Consider the following 22,421-nt stretch of genomic DNA (forward strand, 5'->3'; position numbering starts at 1 on the left):
AGTGGATTATATGCAAAGCAAATGCCCTCCCTGCTGTACTATCCTCATGCCCCACCAAGAAACATCTTGAAAAATTCTTAGTTTTGTACAAAACTGGGTTATAGTATATGCAGAAATGATTAAAAAAAAAACTTCTAACTGAACTAAAACCACATTCTTCCTCTACAGAGAAGCTGCCTACCTTGCATTTTCTCCTCAAAAAAAAAATGGTAATTCTGGAAGACTACTTCAGAATTTGCTCCCCCCCCCCCCCCCCCCGATAGTATAGAGAGACGGTGTTTCCTTCAGATCTACTGAAGACTACTTCAATGAACAGGATCTTCTGTGGGCAGCGATGGCTCTAATCTCTACATTCAGGCATACAAGCGCTCCCTGCACACAGGTGGCTCCTGACACCCCACACTGGGAGCAATAATTGAATCCAGCTCTCCTGCGGTGCAGAGCACTTACCCACAGAGCCAGCCCACAAGGCGTTTCTAGTTTGCTTCTTAGATCGAGATGCAAAAGGTTACCCCAATGGAAGCTTTGTTTCAACCCAGGGAGTGCAAGGCATTGAGAACATTTGATTAAAAATACACTTGGGGAGAAATAAGAGGAGCGGAAATGGATTCAGATACATCTCATGAATTAAAGGGTAGAAGAAAGGCAACACATGGATGAGATATCTTGGGTTATTCATTCATTCAACAATAATTCAACAAATATTTCTTGGTACCTATGTGCCAAGCTCTGTGCTAGATTCTTGCAGTTAATAGTGAGCAGACTCTGGGGTCAGGGGGATAGTAAAGTGGGTAGGGCGCTTGCCTTGCATGTGGCTGACCTGCATTCAGTCCCCCCTGCAACCCATATGGCCCCCAGAGCACTGCCAATAGTAATTCTTGAGTGCAGAGCCAGGAGTAAGCCCTGAGCAATGCCATGTATGACTTAAAAACCAAACTAAATGAAAACAAAATTGGTGAGCACAACCAGCCCTGATTCCAGGCTGACAATTAAGACCTGGTCTTCATGAACAGTGCTGGTTTGCTTTAACTTCCTAGATATTGTATAGTGATATAAAATTTTTAAGGACTATTAATTTAAAATAGTAAATTTAAAAAGGGGAGAGATCACTTCATTAAATGTTATTATTACAAACTAAATAATCTAACACTTCATAAGAAAATTAGAAACCAAAGATCAACAGCTAGGAATATATGATTTGAAGGAAAAATAAAAAAGATTTACAATTACCTTGAGGACTGAATTAAAATAGTATCAACAGTATTTGGGTGAACTACTGAGAGGGTGGGATATTTTATGGTGTCATAAAGAGGTTTATCATTGAAATCATTTAATAATTTTATTCATGATACACAAGGGAATGGAAATTATGATCATTAAATCAGATGATGCTATTGAGGTGTGTGGGATTTCTAACACCTCAGAGACAAGAATCTAATTTTAAAATAACATTAAGAAATTAGAGGAATAGATCATCAAAGCAATATGATAGTCACAGGGGGAAAATGCAAAGTAATGTACTCAGAGACTTCTGAGGGGGAAAAATCTAGCTTGACGATGGGGAATGAATGAATGTTCAGAGGGCATGGATCCATTAAAGTCAGAATGCTGCTTCAAGAGACCGCTGCATGTGTGACAAATATTTTTCTTTTTTTTTTTTTGATAGGTGTGTATGTGTGTGTGTGTGGAAGGAGGTGGGATGGTGGCACACCGGCAGTGCTTAGGGCTTACTCCTGGCTCTACGCACTTAGGGATCACTCCTAGCAGGGCTTGGGGGACTATATAGGATACCAGGGATTGAGCCAGGTTGGCCATGTTCAGGTAGTCCATATTACCTGCTGTACTATTGGTCCAGCTCTTTTATTTTCTGACGGAAAGTTTCACATGGTAACAAAAGCTTCTGTGTATAAATCAAAGTGACTCCAGTGGGGCCAGAGTTACAGTACAGAGGGTAAGGAAGGCTCCATCCAGCTCTGACTCTGGCACCCCATATGGTCCCCTGAATAGGGTTAGGAGTGATCCTTGAGCACAGAGTCAGGAGTGAGAACCTGAGAACGCCAGGTATGGCTCAAAAAGAAACAAACAAACAAAAAACTCTCCCAAACTAAAAAAATACCATCAGAAATGTCCCAGTGAAGATTTTTTTGCATCCATAATTGTATTTTGAAGATTTGAAATTAAAGCATGAGTTGCAAAAACCAACCATAAGCCATTGTTCTGGAACAAAAAAGAGCCAGACAGAATATACCTGTTATTGCCGCAAGGAAAAAGACATTTGTCTAAAATATTGCTGAAAACAAATAAAGGTGGTTTTACCTGCTTTTATTTATTATTTAATTTTTTAAATTTTTGTATAGTAGTTCATAGTATTTGATCACATTTAATATTCAAACACCAATCCCACCACCATTACACCTTCCCACAACCATATTTTGGGTATTTCCATCCTGAACCCCGTTAATTCTTTTTTTTTTTAAAGAAACGAGCAGCACTGCGTGGGTCCGCTGGCGACAGCCTGCAAGGCAGTGCAGTGTTTCGCCCTCCCCCAGCTCCTCAGCCAGCCCTCTGCAGCCTGACATGAAAATTCAGTGTGAAACAACCTCATTTCCAACAGTGCTTTTCTGCTTCTTGCCAGAGAAGCAATTTCTTTAGGGATCAAGAATTAAAATCTGAATACTTTGCCCAAAATCTGGATTGGGGCAAGTCATTTTTCAGTTTTTAGTAGCTTTGGACAGAGAATATATATATATATATATATATATATATATATATATATATATACACACACACACATATATATATACACACATACACACATATATATATGTATAAATTCCAGGTTAAAACAGAATTTTTACTTTTATTTGTGGGTTTTTTTTGGGGGGGGTGGGGCGGGGGGTGCACACCTGGCAGCACTCAGTGCTTATTCTTGGTGGTGCTGGGGTAACAAACGTAGTGCTGGGGGTCAGTGCAAGGTCATGCAAGGCAAGTGTCTACGCCCTGTACTATGTCTTCATGCCCGGCATTAACAGTTTGAAAGAGTCTGAGCCACACTGCCATCCATGCTTGTGGAGTGCGCTCGCTCCCAGGACTCTGCGGTTTGAGAACCCTGGCACCACGGGACTGTCGCCCAGGCACCACGGGACTGTCTCCCGGGCACCACAGCGAGGTGTGGGCAAGCACCACAACTCCGGTGTGTGAGGCCCGGCCAGGAGCAAAGCCAAGCGGGCACACACTGTGGCCAACAGAGCTGAGGAGCACCAGCATCAAGTGAGTGTGTGCCACTGCCAAGCACGTGTGTGGGCCCTATCATGGAAACAACAGCAACAGAAGGAAGGGAAAGGGGAAAAGAAAGAAAGAGAAAGAGATTTTGGAGAAAGGAGTTAAAAAAGCGTGTTTTTTTTTTTTTTATCACTTTCATGTGCTCACTTACATTGTTCCGTGCTGTTTTCTAGTCTTTATCAAGCATATATGGTTTTAGGGGCTGGAGCGATAGCCCAGTGGGTAGGGCGTTTGCCTTGCACATGGCCGACCTGGGTTCAATTCCTCCATCCCTCTCAGAGAGCCCAGCGAGCTACCAAGAGTATCCCGCCTGCATGGCAGAGCCTGGCAAGGCAGAACCATGGCGTATTTGATATACCAAAAATAGTAACAACAAGTCTCACAATGGAGATGTTACTGTTGCCCGCTCGAGCAAATCGATGAACAATGGGAGGACAGTGCTACAGTACTATATGGTTTTAGAAGGTTGCAATCATATATAAGGAATTTTCTCTTTTAAAAAAATTTTAGTTTGGGGGCCATACCTGGCTATGCTCGGGGTTTACTGCTGGCTCTGTACTCAGGAACCACTCCTGGTGGGGCTCAGGGGACCACACAAGGCGCCAGGAATTGAACCCGGTTCAAATGCATGTAAAGAAAGTGCCTTACCTGCTATGTTATCGCTCCAGCCCTTAATTTTTGGAAGTTCAAAATATCACGCTTATTATTTATTTTTTACAAATTTTGTTTTCAGTACCATGATTTATAATATTGTCAATGGCAGAGTTTCATGCACATAATGTCCCCCAACACCACATCCTCCACCGGAGTGTCTGCTTCCCTCCACCACTGTTTCAGTGTCTCTTTTCAACAACCCATACTTTTTATTTTTTATTAAATTTTTTTTTTGGTTTGTTTTTGGGCCACACCAGGTAGTGCTCAGGGCTTACTGCTGGCTCTGCACTAAAGGATCATTCCTGGTGGACTTGGTCGACTATATGTGGTGCTGAGGATAGAACTAGGGGCTGGCCAAGGCAAAAGCTATACTATCTTTTGGGCTCCTTCCCCTAATTTTAGAAATAATTTTCTAAATTATACTTTAGATAACCTGGTTATAACAGTGCTAATGTTGGATTCCCCCCTTAAATTGTTATGAACACATCTATCTAATCTAATATGCCATGTTATAACTTATAAATTATCTACCACAAGTCCTTTATGAAAAAATACAGGATGGGATGGGGGTGCTGGGGAGAGCACAGGGGTTAAGACACTTGCCCTGCACACAGCCAATCTTGGTTCTATCCTTAGCCTGCATATGGTGCTCAGGCCACTGCCAGGCGTGATCGCTGAGCACACAGAGAGGAGTAAGCCCTGAGCACTGCCAGGGGTGATCCAAAAAACAAACCAACAGATAAACCAAACCAACTCCCAACCCCCAATTAAAAAGATGGGATTGGAGGACTATCAAAATTTCTACATAGTTTCCATAATAATAACAAAAACAGAAACCCTAAATGCTGGAACTGCTTCCTGAGGTCAGAGGCCAGGAGTTGTGCATGACGGGAGATGGGGATGCTATTGGGCACTTCACCACAGTTGCAGAGCAGGAGCGGTGGAGTCTGCCCAAGAGAGGGTCTAGGGAAGAGAAAATCACAGCAACATCTGGACTTTAAACGTGCCAACAGGGGGGACGGGGAGGAGAGCCACAGAGCTAGGGTTATGGGAGAGAACAAGCAGGCAAAATACCGTCTGCCCAGAAATTAAATTAAAAAGAAAAAAGTCTGGCTTTGTCAGTAAAGAAAGGACAGTAATATTTACAGGAAAAAAAAAATCTGTTTTAGGCTCCAGTTTCAGAGAAGTAGAACTTTGGGCTCAAGATGCAGCAGGACAGTTGGAGCCATCTCGGAATCATAAAAGAGGGGAAAAAAAAAAAGAAATGGTTACAAGAGCAGAAGACTGTGGACAGGAGGCGGTGAGGGCAGGGGTGTGTGGGGGGGCTGTCATTGCGCAAATGCAGATGTCTGTGGACAGCCCTGCCCGCTGGGTGGATGGGAAGTTTAATGTGGTCCCTATGCAGATGCATTTTATGACTCAACAAAATGTGCAAGAGCTTTGGTGGGGGGTAGTGAAGGGGGAACAGGGGAGAGGGCAGCCTCCTTGCTGCCCCAGAGTGGAACAGCAGGAGATGGCTGACTGAGCCCTCGACCCATGCCAGCAGACAGCTCTCTCGTTTGACTGTGAGCTGGAGTCCTGCTGAAAGCAACACCTGCAGGACCAAGCAACTGGGGCTTGCGTGGCTGTGGGTAAGTCTCCGGTTTGAGAGTGATCCTCGAGAAGACACCAAAGAAACAAAATCTTGGGGGCCCTGCGAGATAGCACAGCGGGTAAGGAGCTGGCTTATTATGGAGCCCTGGCTTTCCCCTATGGTCCCCTGAGCACTGCAGGGGGGCGAAGGGGAGATGGTGATCCCTGAGTGCAGAGCCAAGGAATAACTCCTGAATGTGGGCCCCCAAACAAAAACACAACAAGGAAACAATTTTCTTCCCTCCAATAGTAATGGAAGAAAGGAAAGGAAAGAAGTTTGCAGCCAGGGCTGGAGTTTCTGGAAATTCTTTTGTGTCGGTGGCACAGTGAGGAAAGCCCGTTTGAAACACAGTTCCAGGCATCTGTGAAGCAGGAGCAGAAGGTCAACTCCACAGCACAGCCTTGTTTGGACCAAGTGATCCTTACTTGTGTGTCAATGTAGCTGAAGCTATTATTATTATTATTATCATTATTATTATTATTATTAGTAGTAGTAGTAGTAGTAGCAGTAGTAGTAGTAGTAATACAGCAGGTAGGGTGTTTGTCTTGCATGAGGTCGACCTGGGTTCGATTTCTCCATCCTTCTCGGAGAGCCCGGCAAGCTACCAAGAGTATCCCACCCGCACCGCAAAGCCTGGCAAGCTCCCTGTGGCATATTCGATATGCCAAAAACAGTAACAAGTCTCACCATGGAGACATTACTGGTGCCTGCTCGAGCAAATCGATGAACATTGGGAGGACAGTGCTACAGTGCTGGTATTACTATTGGTTTGGGGGCCAGACCTGGCTGTGCTCAGGCCTTACTCTTGGCTCTGCACACAGGGATCACTCCTGGCAGTGCTCAGGGGGCTTCTAGGGTGTCGGGGATCAAACCTAGGTCAGCAGTATGCAAGAAGCCTTGCCCCCCTGTACTATGTGTCCAGCCCCTGTAGCCATTGGGATTGGGAGCAAAAAATAAAAAAAAATCTGCATCTCGGATGGAGATATTTAAGCCAGCCATTTTGAACGTGTTAAAGAATTAAAATTGTAGAGAGCCGAACTATAGGTGCCATGTTTTGCCTGAAGTGGTAAAAATACCATCTGCCTCGGTCTTTCAGCAGCATGCTGGTTTCGAGTAGCAGTAGGCTAAACTACAGGCATACGCTCAGCTCCAGCTGGGGAAAATACACAGACGTTTGTCGGTGTTTTTCTAAGCGAGGGTAGTCAACATATTCGTTTTCTTGCAGACATCTATATTAGTTGCCATAGCAAACTGAGCGTGAGTATGGTCCGAGAAGCTTCTCTGTGCGGCCCGACACCCACCGCCCCCCAGAGGTCTTGCCGCTCAGCAGCTGGCATGCTTCCCTCTACCACCGATCCCTGGCAGCTATGCATCTCCTGGGGCCAGAAACTTGGGGAACAGGGCCTGAGCCCGAGATACACCCAGAACCACACACCAGTCACGGTCTTGTGCATATCCCTAGAGCACTGGTCTCAGAGCAAATGCGGTGGGGAGTGTGGCTTTCTGGCCACGATTCCCCTACGGTAATTACATTCTGCCTAATAAAACTTCTGCACATTAAACCAGGCTCGGGAGCGTCTCCTTGCATTTCCGTTTTGGAGGGGACTGGGTAGCATCGTCTTATACTTAAACAGTTTTTCTCCCCGTGCCAACCCTCCCCGCCCCCCTCCCACCTTGATGGGTGAGTGCCGGTCGCGAGCAGACAGCTCAGGGCCCTGTTAACCACCTTATGAGAGACTTATTGAATTAATAGTGGTCGAGTGCTTTGATATCTTCAGATGAACGGCACCGCAGCAGCGTAAGCCGTTGAATCTGGGCTCCATCGCAACGGAAACCCAATTAACAAGGAATTTTATTTTTCACCTGAGTGTTTCACGCCGAACCACGTGTAACTGAGTGTGACTATCATCCCCAAGAGCCAGCTGGGTCTGATGTTGAGACCATCACCTCTTCCCACCTCTCCTCTTTCTTTCACACTGAGACTGGTAACGTCTGGGAGTGGGCAGAGAAAGGTGCAGAACATGCAGCCAGAACAATCTTTGAAGGTTTGTGAAATATGATTCTGAGATAATTTTTAACTTTTGAACACTCATGACTGGCAGTCTTTTTTTCCCTTTCCTTCCATTTTTGTTTTGGGGCCCCCTCATAGGGTTTGAACTGAAACCCAAGTTTCCACATGCAAAGCATGCACTCCAGCCCTCTGAGCTGTCCCTGACCCAAATCTCACCACTTGGAACTGAAGAACTGTCTTTTTTTAATCTTTTTGGGCCACACCTGGTATTGCTCAGGGGGAACTCCTGGCTCGGCACTCAGGAATTACTCCTGGCAGTGCTCAGGAGACCATATGGGATGCCGGGGATCGAACCCGTGTTGGCCACGTTCAAATAAGCACCCTACCCACTGAACTATCACATGGGCCCTGGAACCAAAGAAATTTCCAGCAACAGATTCCAGAGAAAGCCACTGAACTTCTCAGTCATTAATTTAGGGGTTGGGGGGGGGTCACATGCAGTTCTGCTCAGGGCTTACTCCTGGCTCTTAGGGAGTAAGGGATCACTCCTGGTGGTGTGCTTAGGGGATTGAACCAGGTTGATCCCTGTGCTTAGGGATCACTGCTGGTGGTGCTGGGGATTGAACCAGGTTCACGGCAGGCAAGGCAAATCAGGTCCCTGCATCAGTCACCAGGACACGGAAGTGGTCCAGAGACTGAAGGCGTGATCTGGCTTTACTAAAGCTCCTGAGACAGGGTGTATGAGGCACAATGGCGGCAAGCTGCACCTCACAGGCATGCCCCCAACGCTTGGACAGAGGAGAGCATCTCCAGCCCCTGTTACCCAGAGTTAGGTCTGTGTAAGAGTGAAAGTCTAGATCAGAGGTGCCCAAATTGATGTGCCCTACTGCCTATTTTCAGAAGAGAAAAAGTATACAGGACACCCCCCCACACACACCAAAATCCGGGCAAACAGAAAGCTCTCCCCTCCCCACTGCACCTGAGACCAGTATCCCTGGGGAAACCACTCACTTTGGGAAACACTGGTCTAGTTTAATGACTTGGATCATGCCGTGCCCTTAAATATCAGACTGACATTGCACTTTCCAGGGGACGGGTTTCTATTTCCGGGCAAGAGCAATAGAGCAATATTATCACCGGGCACTTGGCATAGTGACCTGGCAGACCGCTGCATGGTGGGATGGGCTGTTTCACCAACGTTGTCATCCATCTACTCTCTTTTTTTTTTTTTTTTGTCATTAAAGCAGAGCTGGAGCTAGACCCAAAGTCCTCACAGCTAAGAAGCCTGCATTCTTTTTTTGTTAGTTTTTTTTTTTTTGGCTTTTTGGGTCACACCTGGCAATGTACAGGGGTTACTCCTGGCTCTGCACTCAGTAATTACCCCTGGCAGTGCTCAGGGGACCATATGGGATGCTGGGAATCGAACCTGGGTTGGCCGCATGCAAGGCAAACGCACTACCCGCTGTGCTATTGCTCCAGCCCCTTTTGTTAGTTTTTTTTTGTTTGTTTGTTTTTGAGTCACAACCTGGGGTTACTTTGGGGCCACTTCTGGCTCTGTGTTTGGGGGTGGGGGAGGGTCACTATATGTGGTGCTGGTGATCAAATTTGGATTGTAAGTCCTTAACCTGCTGTACTATATCTCTGGCCCAGTTTTCTTTTCTTTTCTTTCCTTTTTTTTTTTTGGTGACACTCAGTGATGCTCAGAGGTTACTGCTGGCTCTGCACTCGGGAATTATTCTTGATGATCAATCAGGGGACCATATGGGATGCCAGGAATTGAACCCAGGCCGGCTGTGTGCAAGGCAAACCCCCAACTCACTATACTATTCCTCTGCTCCCCCCACCCAAATGATTTTTTTGGGTGCCACCCACACGTAGTGGTGCTTGGTGGTGAGGTACTCCCAGTGGTGCTCAGGAAGTCATGTGGTGCCAGGGGTCAAACCTGGGTCTTCTGCAGGAAAACCCTGTGTTTAGCCTGTTGAGTTCTCTCTCATCCTCAAATGAATCATTTGAAGAGTTTATTGACCAGAGAGAGTGAATAACAGGCTGAGCACATGCTTGTCTGTCAGAGCCCAAATCTGATCCTTGGCACTACATGGCCCCCTGAGCACTGCTAGGAGGGACCCCCAAGCACTGACCCAGAATGAACCCATAAGCACCCCCAAATCAAACCAGAGCAACAAAATAAAATGTGGAACTTGAGCTCTTGATTTCAGACCTCTCGTAGCACCAACTGAATGCTTAGCCACCTGCATGTTTCAGGCACTGCTTTCTTGGTGCGAACTGGAGCTGGACACAGGCAATCCAGGACACACCATGAACAATGGCACAGCACTCTCCAAAACCCGGCATCTTCTACTAAGGAGTCGGAGTTGAGGGGAGTGTCTCTCGATCCTTTTGAGACTGTGGCCTCCTCTGACATTGTTTCCTTCCTGTGGTGCCCTCTGTCTTACTGGTTGCCTTTAGCCTCTGGCCATAGGACCCCACTGATGCAATTTCTCACCCTTGTGGCTCCCCCCTGAGAAGTGCTGCATTAGGAGACTGGATGCAGAATTCACAGTGAAGTGATGGCATTGAGCAATGCCATGTCCAGGGGTGTTTCATCTGTGTACCACACAAATGTACGTGGTTTGAGGTGCCTGGGACGTTCTACCTTCATACCACACATGAGTATGTATTTTGGGGTACCAGACTGCATAAACACACACACACACACACACACACACACACACACACACACACACACACATATATATGCTTTGGTGAGGGGAGTTCATCTGCAGACCACACACATATATGTTTTAGGGTGCCAGGGGTAGTCTATCTGCATAATACGTATATGTGTTTTAGGGTGTAGCACATATGCACAAATATTTTGGGGAGCCAGGGATCTAACCCAGCACTAGAATCCAGGTGGAAGCTTGAGAGCCTGCACTGAGCTCCATCTCTGGCCCCCTCAGGCTTCCACTGCCATGTGCTTCTGCAGCAAGAAATCCTGAAGGTCTCTGAGTCACAAATCTGCATCAATGGTCAGTAGTCACTCTACTGTCAAACTAGGGCTCCCATTCCCTGGTCATTTGACTCAGAGACTGGGTTTCTTTATGGTCACAGTAGATTCCCATCCCTTGTCTTCCAGTGAGTTGATTAAAACTTTTCCTGCAATGTTCCTAACCAGCGACTCTGGTGGGAGGAGGAGGAGTCACATGGAGAAATTTCATTTCCTCAGTGTCTCACATGGTTGACTGCTGGGTAGCCAGGGTCAACCACATGAGAGAAAATAAATAAACAGAAACCAAGGTAAATACCAAGAGTGACTCTTAATGTAAACTATGGATTTGAAGCAATAATGAAGTGTCAAGGTAGGTTCATTAATTATAGCCAATGGACCAGTCTGAGGCTAGAGAGACAGCTCAGTGGGCTGGAGTGTATTCTCTGCATTCAGAAGGCCCAGGTTTGGTACCTGGAATCTCACGATTTCCCCCTTTGCCAGGAGGAAATACCCAAGTAGTAGCCAGGTGAAGCCCTTGAGTACTGTCTGTAAGGCTTCCCAAACAAACCTAGGCCAACCCAACCCAAACAAGGAGTGCAGAAGACTGGTATGTGTGTGTGTGTGTGTGGGGGGGGTGCATTATGCGGGTTAATGGGAATGCTATACTTTGGGCTCAAATTTGCTGTCAATCTAAAACTGCGAAAAATAACAATCTATTAAAATATAAAAAGAACAGAGACATTGGGAAGATGCTGAGTTCAGTATGAGATATGCTGTTTGTCTGCCTGTGGGAGTTTGGAGGACATGTTCAAGGTGTGTGAGTGGGAAGACGATGGGGTGCAGGGACAGTAGATGTGGAGGTCTGGGGGTCAAAGGTGCTCCTACAATGAAGCTTTTCTTGAAGGAGGCCAAAGCTGGCGAGTCAGACAACAGGAGAAGCTGCATTTCTGGCAGAAACTTGGAGTAAAGGCCTGGGGACATGGGTATGAACTCAGGAGAGTTGAGGGTTCCAGATCAGCAGAGAGGGAGTCTCCACTCACAGGCAGAATCCTGTCTGCTGTATAAACCATGTGGGTCATATGTTCCTTTAGCTGAACCCTGGGTGCAACCCACTGATACGATAAATATGTTCCATCTGTCTCCTCGGGGCAGACAGATGGGTGGATCAGGTTTGTCCACAGGTGTGCAGTGACACAAACATGAACCGAACTCGTGCGTCAGTGTCCAAGCTGTGTGTCAGTATTATCTCTGGAGAGCTGGAGAGATGGCACAGCAGGCAGGGTGCTTGCCTGGCATGCAACTGACCCGGGCTCAATTCCTGGCACCACCCCTGAGCCTGCCAGGAGTGATGCCTGAGCACAGAGCTAAAAGCCATCCCTGAGCATCACTGGGTGTGTGGCTGGCCCCCCAAAAACAAACAAACAAACAAACAAACAAACAAACACCATCCCTAGCCTCTTGGGGTCAAAGTATATCTCAGAATTATCTACTTATATGTTATAAACCCTTCCTTCCACCAGTGATTATACAGGCCTGTGAATTTTGAGGGCTCCACAGGTGTTAAGGAACCACAGCTTTGAGGAGCCCAGGTCCGTGCTGCGTGGTGCTCCATGTTACCATCTGATGGTACTTAGCTCTGTCTTCCATTCACAGGTCAAAGGTAACGGTTAGTGATGTCACCTGGCTTAGCTTTTTCCATCAGGGCGCTTATGACAGAATGGTACTACAGTGCATATCCATTGAGCTATTTCACAATTATTTGTCTCCCACTAGAATGTAAGTGTCTGAATAGGAAAGACTATCTGGGTCACTATTGGACTCCCAACACCTAAGAGTGACTGGCATGAAGTAGGGGCTTCAGACCTAAATGTATCATTGAAGAAATCAGACTTCACACCTGAATGCTCGTAACTTCACAGGAAATACCCCTTGCTCTGAACGGAGTGATTTTCTTTTTTCAAATACAAATGGACACCAAACACGTAAGTGGTATGTGTAAGATAAGGGTAGTAGATATAAAAGTTACTACTGACTTTTTTCTTGCTGTTGCTTGCCTCCTGCTAATATCACTGGGCTTATTCCAAAACAGTGGGCAGAGCCTCTCCTTCCTTACATGTGGGTCCTTGCAGCCTCCATACCCAACCCCCACCATCTTAAGGGCTTACATCACAGTTATTGAAGTGTGTGGCTGCTTATGAGACCACACTTCAAATCTATTCAGCAAATTCCCTGGATGCTCAGAGTTATTCCTCCTATCATTCTGTGAGGACAGGCAGAGAAGACAGAGAGAAATCTCCAGCTTAAACCCTCAGTATCTTCCAGAGAGGGTAACTACAAAGACAAGAACACTGTAAAACTAATGGGGAAAACACGCAGAAGCCCACAAAGCTCAATGAGCAAAAACAGTATCACCGAAGATATAAACAACACCAGTAAATCCTCAGACAGTGTCTTTAGTGACACTATAATGAGGATGTTCAATGAATTCAAAGAAATGATAGCACAGGGAGTCAGCAAAGCACAAAAAAAGTGAGAGTTGAAATAAAAAAACTACTACAGTCAGAAATGAGGAATATGTTAGGTGAAATGCAAATGTCAATAGACATTCTGAATAGCAGAATAACAGAAGTAGTGCAAAAGATTAAGGAGCTTCAAGGTAAGAAGGAAGAAACCACTAGCAAACAGCAGAAGGTGGAAAAAATAGCCTGAAAAGAAATGAAGAGCATACCAGAGAACTATGGGATGGGTTCAAGAGGAACAACATAAAAATTACTGTAGACCCTGAAGAACAGGAAGGCAAATATGATGAAGAAACAGTTAACGAAACCAATGATAAGAACTTCTCAGAGGAGTACAGGCACTAGGATCTAAGAGGCCTGAAGGATCACAGTGAAAATAGACACAATTAGGAAAACTCCAAGACATATTGTACTCAAAATGACAAAATCCAAAGACAGATACAAAATACTGAATGAAGCAAGATCAGAAAAAGAACTTACATACGAAGGAAAGCGCAGTAGATGTACAGCAGAACTATCAAATGAGATTCTATTAGTCAGAAGAATATAGAAGGATATAGTACAAAAACTCAATGAAATAAACACCTCACCAAGAATACTCTATTCAGGTAGATTGTCATTCAGATTTGAAGAAACTATACAGAGCTTTATGGACAGGCAGCAGCTAAGGGAACTCATAACCCTGAAACCAGTTTTGCAAGAAGTGCTAAAAGAGCTCCTTTAAAGAACAGGGGAAACTTCCCATCATGTGGCATTAAGTATGGAGCTCACTAACGGTGTGTATGGTGGTCCTCTACTAGATTAGAAAAGGCTAAAAACATATTGCAATTTTCCTCACAAAAGACTTCTACTGATTTATTTTCCGATGATTCTATTTGCCATTCTTTTTAGTTTTTTTTTGGGCCAAGTAATATGAAATATATTTGTTATATTCTGGCCAAGGGAACAGGCTGGGGGGTTGGAGGGAACCTGGGGACACTGATGGTGGGATTGGTGTTGAAATGTTGCATGCCTGCAACAACTCTATTATGAACAACCCTGTAAATCATGGTATTTCAATACACATTCCTTAAACAAACAAACAAACAAACAAAAACCAGTTACCTTAGCGTAGTTTAATCTTCCTTTCTCTTTAGCCTGAAATAGAAAATAAAGGGGGGGAATTATGTTAGTTCTGTGAAAATGACTATTACTGGAACTTTTGCTTCTCAAAAAAAGAAAAATCAAATAGCTTCCCATTTCTATCTTTATCCATGGCAATATATACAATTTCCAAACAAAGAAACAAAAAAAGAATGAAATATAATGAACACACATATACATTCTATCTAGATTTGATTAGTAAGCAATCTTGGGTTCATTTCCTTCTCCTCTACTTCTCATGGCATAATTTTTATTATGTTATGTTACAGGGGCAGCCTTTTTCTCCACCAGGAATGAAGAAAGGCAGAAGTGAAGGAGATATAAGAGACATATTTTATTTAAAATATTTTAGTTATTAAAAAACAAATTGAAATAAGCACATGTACTCAGTGTAATAGCTCAAATCCTAACACAACAGAAACAACTAATATGTGAATGTGTGCTAGTGCCTCATTTTTTGAGACATCTCCTGCCACCTCTACACAAGACAAGAGCCCTCCCTCCATCTTCTGAAGAAGTTAGTGCCAGAGATCACTTGTTTTGGAGACCATTTGTCAAGTCCTAAACCCACTAGCAGGTTCCTTTTTGTGGGAGAAAAGGAAAAATGCCTATAACACTGCTTCTGACTTTTTTTTTTATAATACTTTAAAAATTCATTCAAAGACGCCTGCATTTTGCTTTTCTTATTTTCATACTAAGTAATTTATACCAAGACACTGCTCATGAATAGTGGTTGGCATCACCACAAACTATCTGAAGTTAAAATTGTACCTTAAACATGTTCTCTAAAGCAAATGTCTTTTGCAGCTAGTGGCCTATAAAAATATGTGGGCCACTGCAATAGGCCATTTTTGCCGGGCCACTCCAGATGAGAGCAGGTGCTGTCCCTCCACCTGCCACCTAGGAATCCCAGCGGCTGCCATCTTCTAGAACTCAACGAAAGCTCCAGATATGTGGTGGCAGTGGTGGGAAACACCAGGCCTCACAGGACAGGGGAGGAGCCGGCCCTTCTCCTTCCCCCTGCCCCGATGGGACTCTGAGATGATGCCCACAAAATGCCACCAGCTACTTAAGCTCCTACACCACCATGATCCGGAGACACACACACGAATCTTGGAACCAGCAGCTCCCTGCAGAGATCCCTCCAGACCCTAATTATTAAAATTCTAGAATTCCTACAGTATGCGGCCACAACTTGCTCAAGATTATATTTTGTCCATAACAAGCAATACAAACCTTCCTTTGGTAGCAGGATGGGGGCCCGAAGCTTGTCTATAGGAAGACACAGACTGAACTCCTCAGTGGACATGGCGCAAACATGCCCTGGTTTTGATCCTATGAATAAGCCATGACTTGTGAGCAAAATTTCAGCATCAGCATTTCACAAAATGCTTAGTCTTTAAATTGGCCAAGTCACAGCTGTCTCTTCTACGTCACTTATGATTGGGACAAAGTTAACATTTAGGCCAACTCTGGGGATATACATTTTCTATCTTCCACTGTTTATTCTTGTTTCCTATTATTATTTTTTTGGGGGGGGGTCTTCCCAACTGGTACAGAGGGCCACCAGGGCTACACCTGGCAGTGCTCGGGAGGCCAGGTAGGGCCAGGGTGCAAATCAACATGTGCTCCAGCCGGGTAAGCCCTCTTTTCAACCTCAGCAGAGGTTGTACATATTGAGAATGTAGGGTAAAGTGAAGGAAAACTAATTATAGGGTCTTAGGGTAGACCTTTCCTTTTGCAGATCATAAGCAATTTCTCATTTATCTTATTGAAAGAAAAAAATTCAACACTTTCTTGGGGGTGGGACAAATACTTATAAACAAGAACATCTGGTGCAGGGGCTGAGGAGATAGTTCAAAGTGTGCATCTGAGGAGATAGTTCAAAGTGTGCATACACTGCATGCTGGAGAGACCTGGGTCCGATCAATGTTGGGAGTAAGCACCTAGCCAGGAGTAGCTGCTGAGCACTGCTGGATATGCCCCCAAACCTAGCACAGTCCTATCACTAAGATTTTTTTCCCCTTTTTTAAATTTTCCACAATGGGCAGTGCTTAGGGATTACTCTTGACTCTGTGCTCAGGGGTCACTACTGGAGGTGCTCAGGGGATCACATGTGATGCCGGGGAATGAACCAAGGTCAGCCTCATGCTAGGCAAGTTATTTACCTGCTGTACTATCTCTCCAACCCCCAGTGACATCAGAAAGTTTTAGAAAGTCATTGGCCTCATCTCGTACTTTAAAAATAAAAATTACTCATCCTAAAGAATTTCACTATCTGAAACCTTAATGCTTACTTCACCACAAGCAATTTTCACAGCCCCAACTGGCTCAGTAAATTTGTATTCTGAGCTTGGCACTTTTTCTTTGGGGGGAGGTGGGACTCCCAAGCTGTGGTCCCGGGCCCAGAGGTTCGCTCCTGGTGATTCTCCTTCAGGTTGGGTCTGACTGGAGGTTCAGTGCAAGAATCTGAGGATGCAGCAGAGCCGCTTGGGCCTGCAGTGCTGGGGACCACCAGGGCTGCCCCCAGGATGCTGGGGGCCTAAGGGGTGCCAGGGAAAGAACCCCGGAGCACAAGCTGAGTCCAGCTGCCTCCTTTCACTCAGCGAAAAGGAAATTTTTGCTGGGCACGATGACCAAGAAACACCATGTGTAACCAGTGTCAGCTTTTGAACATTCAAAAGCCAAAAGCGGACAGATAAGAAGTCTGTAAGAAAGGAGAGACAGGCGCCCGTGGTCATTCTAACCCCAACGGATTCTAACCTTCCCCATGTCACTTACCTGCCTGTCCTTTCTGCTTCTAAGCAAACACTTGGGTTCTGTGAAAATAATTTATTTCATCCTTGACGGCTCCAGTTTGGACAGAAAAGTATTCTTTAGTTTCTAGGAATAAGTATCCTTTCTTTTCTTTTCTTTCCTTTTTTTTCTGGCTTTTTTCTATTTTTGGGTCACATCTGGCAGTGCACAGGGGTTACTCCTGGCTCTGCACTCAAGAATTACTCCTGGCGGTGCTCAGGGGACCACATGGAATGCTGGGGATCGAACCCAGGTCGGCTGTGTACAAGGCAAAGCTTTGTCCTACCCGCTGTACTATAGCTCCAGCCCCTCTTTTATTATTATATATTTTTTTGCTTTTTGGGTCACACCCAGTGATGCACAGAGGTTACTCCTGGCTCTGCACTCAGGAATCACCCCTTGCAGTGCTCAGAGGACCATATGGGATTCTGGGAATCAAACCCAGGCTGGCCGAGTGCAAGGCAAACGCCCTCCCTGCTGTGCTATTGCTCCAGCCCCATCCAGCCCCTCTTTTAATTTCTTAAGTAGTATACCTCCTAAGTTTTTATCTCCAGGCATGTGTGCATGTCTATATATTGGCCAGGTGGTTTGGTATCTACATGTATGAACATACACGTAATTCAGAGTACACATCTGGATACCACATTTCCCCCTCACCCCCCACAAAAAAGCTTGGGGAGAACATTAACGGGGAGCAAATTAGAAACCAATGCAAATGCGGGTTCAGTGTCCTACATAAAGAATATTCCTCATTCAACACAACTTATTCTACTTCTTTCTGGTATAACAGTTCATTTGGAGACATAGGACAGAGGTTCAGAGGCTTGCCTGGCTCAGTCTCCAGTCTCACAAACTTCCTAGAGCATTGCTGAGTGCAGCTCCAGAGGCCCCAGGCGCTGCTGGGATGGCCAAGATAAGCCCCAGCACAGCCTGAGGAGGTACTTTATCTTGGGGCTCTAGCACAGAACTGCAAGCCGGGCTGGCTGAGAGTTGCAGGGTGGACCGGGGGTCTCCTGAGTGGGGTTTGAGTGTTTTCCACTGAAAACAGCTGTCGGGCCAGATAGTACAGTGGGCAGGGAGCTTGCCTTGCACATGGCCAACCGGGGTTTGATTCCTGGCATCCCTTGTGGTTCCTTGAACCCGCCGGGAATGATCTCTTAGTGCAGAGCCAGAAGTAAGTTCCAAATATAGCCAGGAATAAAATGAAAATAAAAACTGTCATCTGGGAGGAGCCTTTGCTTTGGTCTACCAGATGGCTGCTCCTTCACTCACTCATTGGACATGGCCTCCCGTCAGGCACTAGAGACCTCGCCTAGAATAGACAGGATTTGTTCGCTCCTAGAGGAAGCACCCGCCCTCATGATGCTTCCTCTCCAGGGCATGCACAGTCTGATTTTCTTTTCTTTTCTATCCTATTTTCTTGGTTTTTGAACCAGCGTTGCTCAGGGATTACTCTTGGCTCTATGCTCAGGGATCGCTCCTGGCGAGGCTCAGGGGGCCATAGGGTGTGTGGGAGATGGAACTTGGATTGGCCATGTGCAAGGATTTTCATGCCCTTTTCTGTAAAATAAAAGAGTACGATACTAAGTTTGATTTTCATACTCCCAAATGCAGAGCTCATCAATACTGCACTTGCTAAAGCAGAAACATTGGGGTGACTTGTTTTTAATAATGTAACTCCCTGAAAATCTAGCTCTGCATTGCTGACCCATCTGAGGATCAATGATCTGTCATTGGCCTAACTTCGGTTCCAACTTAGGCTTTTGCATGCGTCTGTGCTTACTTCCAAGGCTGCGAGAAACAACTACATAAATTCCTGGTGTCTCAACCAGAAGGAAGGGTTGTAACTCTCCCCTATTTCCCTGACATCTGCCACTTATGTGTATTTCAAGCAGAGCAAGACATTATTAAAATAACTTTCTGACGGGGGCTGGAAATAAATGCAGACTGTATTTCAACAGCCAGCAGTCCCGAAGCCCTTCTTGCCACGCTGCTCATCTCCAAAAATGACTGGAAATTCCACCATCGACAGCAATTCCCCGAGGGCTTCATTACTAGGCTCTTTAAAAGGGATTGGTTTATCCTTTTCCTCCTGGAACTGTGGTCTGTCAATCAGAGTCATGAGAAAAGAAGGTAATTTCCTCCAGTCTTTAGCATGGTTCACAGAGAATGTGCAGTTTGAAACTTGTTTTATCTTTAAAAAAAAAAAAAGGTGGTGGTGGTAGGGAACAGACAAGATAGTGGGCCAGTGCTCATGGCACCGGAGACACCAAGTGTTGCATTGAACACGGTAACACAATTCTGCAGAAAAGCAAAACAAAGCAGAAAAAAAAAAAAGCTCACCTAAACCCCAGCACTCTGATGGAGAGGATGCAGAGAGGGATTAATTTCAGGTTTATACAGCAGTCTCTGCAGACCAGAAGCAGTCAGATACCCTGTTGGTAAGTAATGGCTGTACAATGTGGTCTTTTACTTTAAGAAACAAATGCTTTTTGATAAGTCAGGTAACAAAGAGGGCTTGGATGACAGAAATGAACTGTTTCCAATTTCTAACTACTGTTATCTGGACTTGAAAGCTGGATATGGGGAAACCTTTTTTTTCTAAAAGAAGAGAACTAATACTCCATAGCAGGGAGTCCAAAATTGCTAGCGACGGATCGTTCTGCTTAATCATGCTATTTTCCCCAAGTGTTACCAGTCTATTTTGGAATACGAGCCGTTTGACTTAAAGATTCTTTCTTTAAACTGTGAGGAAAAACTACCTTTTCTCTCAAACTTTTTTGTTAAAAGAATCCAATGACCATTCATTTGCTCTCGACCAGGATTGGCCGATTTGCTAACATTTTGCCTTCTCTCCCCAGAATCACTTGTCGACCATTTGGGAGTAAGTTGGAGGCAACGTGATAAAAACCAACTTTTATCACCCATGAACAATGCTGTTCCCTTCAGCATTGTGTCCTAAAACAACAGAGTCTAAAACATCACCTTTTCTGGTTTTTCATTTTTGAGTCATACCTAGCGGTGCTCAGGGATTACTCCTGGCTCTGCACCCCAAGACCTCCCGATGCTTGGAGACCATACGGGATGCTGGAGGTTGAACCCGGGTTGGTAATGGGCAAGGTATGGGTTCTACCCACTGTACTATCTCTGTTCCCCAAAACATTACCTTTTCTCTCATAACATTGGCGTTTTCTCAGGGACCGCATCCTGTGTCCCCTACCCTGAATTTCTGTGATTGTTTTCTCAGATTAGATTCAGGTTAAATGATTTTAGGCAAGACAATTACATAGATTCTACTGTTCATTTTCTATTACATCAAAGACCTTTCTTCTTCCCTTCTTCCCTGCCTTCTTTCTGTTTTGGGGCCACAATCCACTGTGCTCAGGACTTACTCCTGACTCTAAGCTCAGGGATCACCTTTTGGTGATGCTTGGGGAACCATATGGGGTTACCACAGTAACTGCCTGCAAGGCAAGTGTCTTACTGGTTGTATTATCTCTCTATCCCCTCCCCCACCTACTCTTTAGTTAGTCATCTGTAGATGCTTTGAGTACATGTGAATATTTGGTTTCCTATTAACTATTCACCCAATTTGTTAAACTAATTATCCACTAATGATTCTTATTTAGATAAAGGATTACACTGGTGGCTGAAAAGATAATGACATTTATAGGTCTTTATTATCTTGGTATTTGCAAAAAAATATTGTTGATTCCTTTAGAGAAAACAGGTCTTACTAAAAATAAACAATGCATTCACATTGGTATTAACAGTGAAGCTTAGTTTTCATATGTAAAGGCTAGGTTTGCTGGGGTACAGAAGATGGGTGAAAAATTGAGGACACCTCCATCCTCATCCCAGAATGACTGGGATATAGAGTCAGGATTTGAAATAGTCACAAATCAGAAAACTGCTACATCTGGTCACCCTGAAAGCTGAAGTAGTCAGTTGAGGTTTGGAAGAGAATCAGACCTTGTATTGCTGAGCTTTCCAGTTGCAGGGCTGGAAAGAATATCAGAAAATAAAGGGCAAGGCAGGCCTTTTCCTTGATATTTTGATCATTCCTGTCAATAAGAAGTGAATTCAGAGACATCTGCAAGGAAGCCAGCAGCACTCAGAATAGGATTGACTGGGTCCCTGAAATTGCTTTTTAAAATTTTGTTTTTGAGTCACACCTGGCAGTGCTCAGGGCTTGCTCCTGGCTTCATGTTCATAGTAGGGCGCAAGGGACCATATGGGATACCGGAGATTGAATCAGGTTTGCTGTGTGCAAGGCAAGCGCCCTGCCCACTGTATTATCTTTCCGCTCCCTGGAATTGATTTTCTTGTGTGTACTTCTTTGGGATCACCAGGAAAAGGGGAAAGAACAGACAGCTGAGGGCTATGGTACCCAAATTTAAAAAGAGGGTCCTACACTATTTACATGTCAAATCACTATGCAGAAGTCTTATGATCTCTTTGCCAATATTTTCCTCACTAAGCACCTCCTGAATCAGGAAAAGACATGGAATTTGAAATTGCATAGTTAATCCAAGAACATTTTTTTTTTAAACCCAGATTGCCAGACGCCATGAGCAAGGACATGAGACTGAGAGGACTGGCTTGGCTGTCAATGGCAGGGGACAGGTCTCAGCATGGTGGCATCAACCTGAATGGTGCCCCTCATGTTCTCCAAGTTAAAGTCAGGCTTAGGTCCGTTTGCCCATGGCACACACCCTTTCTATAAACAGCACAATTACTCAAGTTCAAAATCCTGGTTTTGATCCTGCCAGTTTCTTCCTACCACATCACCCTTTGGGTATTCCACATATCCTTCCTGAGATGAGTTTGTGTGTGTGGTGGTGTGGTGGGGTCACACTTGAAGGTGCTCAGGGGTTACTCCTGGCTCTGTGCTCAGGGATCATTCCCCGCAGTTCAGCGCAATCCTCTATCTGTCCTCTATTGCACTGTATCTATACAAATTTTAATACTTTTCTTGGACTACATTGCATTCTTTATCCATCTGCACACCCATGACTCCCACTTCCTGAAGATCTTCCTTTAATCTTTCTTATCAGGATGATCTTTGAGGAGTAGCTCAGATATCTCCTGTTTTCATAAACCTTCTGATGCTTCCAACTGGGTATAAGCTCTCTTTCCTCTGAGCACCCCAAATGGGATCAGTCACAGTATTCCTTCTATTTGTGTTTTTCCTTATTATTATTTTCTTTTTTGGTTTTTTGGGTCACACCCGGCGATGCTCAGGGGTTACTCCTGGCTTTGCACTCAGGAGTTACTCCTGGTGGTGTTCAGGGGACCATATGGGATGCTGGGAATTGAACCCAGGTCAGCCACGTGCAAGGCAAACGTCTCACCCGCTGCGCTATCGCTCCAGGCCCCATTATTTTTTTTTAA

The 22,421-nt window shown here is 45.0% G+C and overlaps 1 protein-coding gene across 1 annotated transcript in view; it reads right to left on the bottom strand.

Moving 5' to 3' along the window:
• Positions 1–22,421, bottom strand: part of PDSS2 (decaprenyl diphosphate synthase subunit 2) — a 306,636-nt gene that overhangs the window by 17,698 nt on the left and 266,517 nt on the right. The window contains exon 7 of the mRNA XM_056125092.1: positions 14,193–14,225. Within this exon, the coding sequence (XP_055981067.1) occupies positions 14,193–14,225 (33 nt within the window). The remainder of the gene's footprint in view (positions 1–14,192; positions 14,226–22,421) is intronic.

The sequence above is a fragment of the Sorex fumeus genome, unplaced genomic scaffold (genome assembly GCF_029834395.1).
Source record: "Sorex fumeus unplaced genomic scaffold, SorFum_2.1 ptg000054l, whole genome shotgun sequence".
Classification (NCBI taxonomy): domain Eukaryota; kingdom Metazoa; phylum Chordata; class Mammalia; order Eulipotyphla; family Soricidae; genus Sorex; species Sorex fumeus.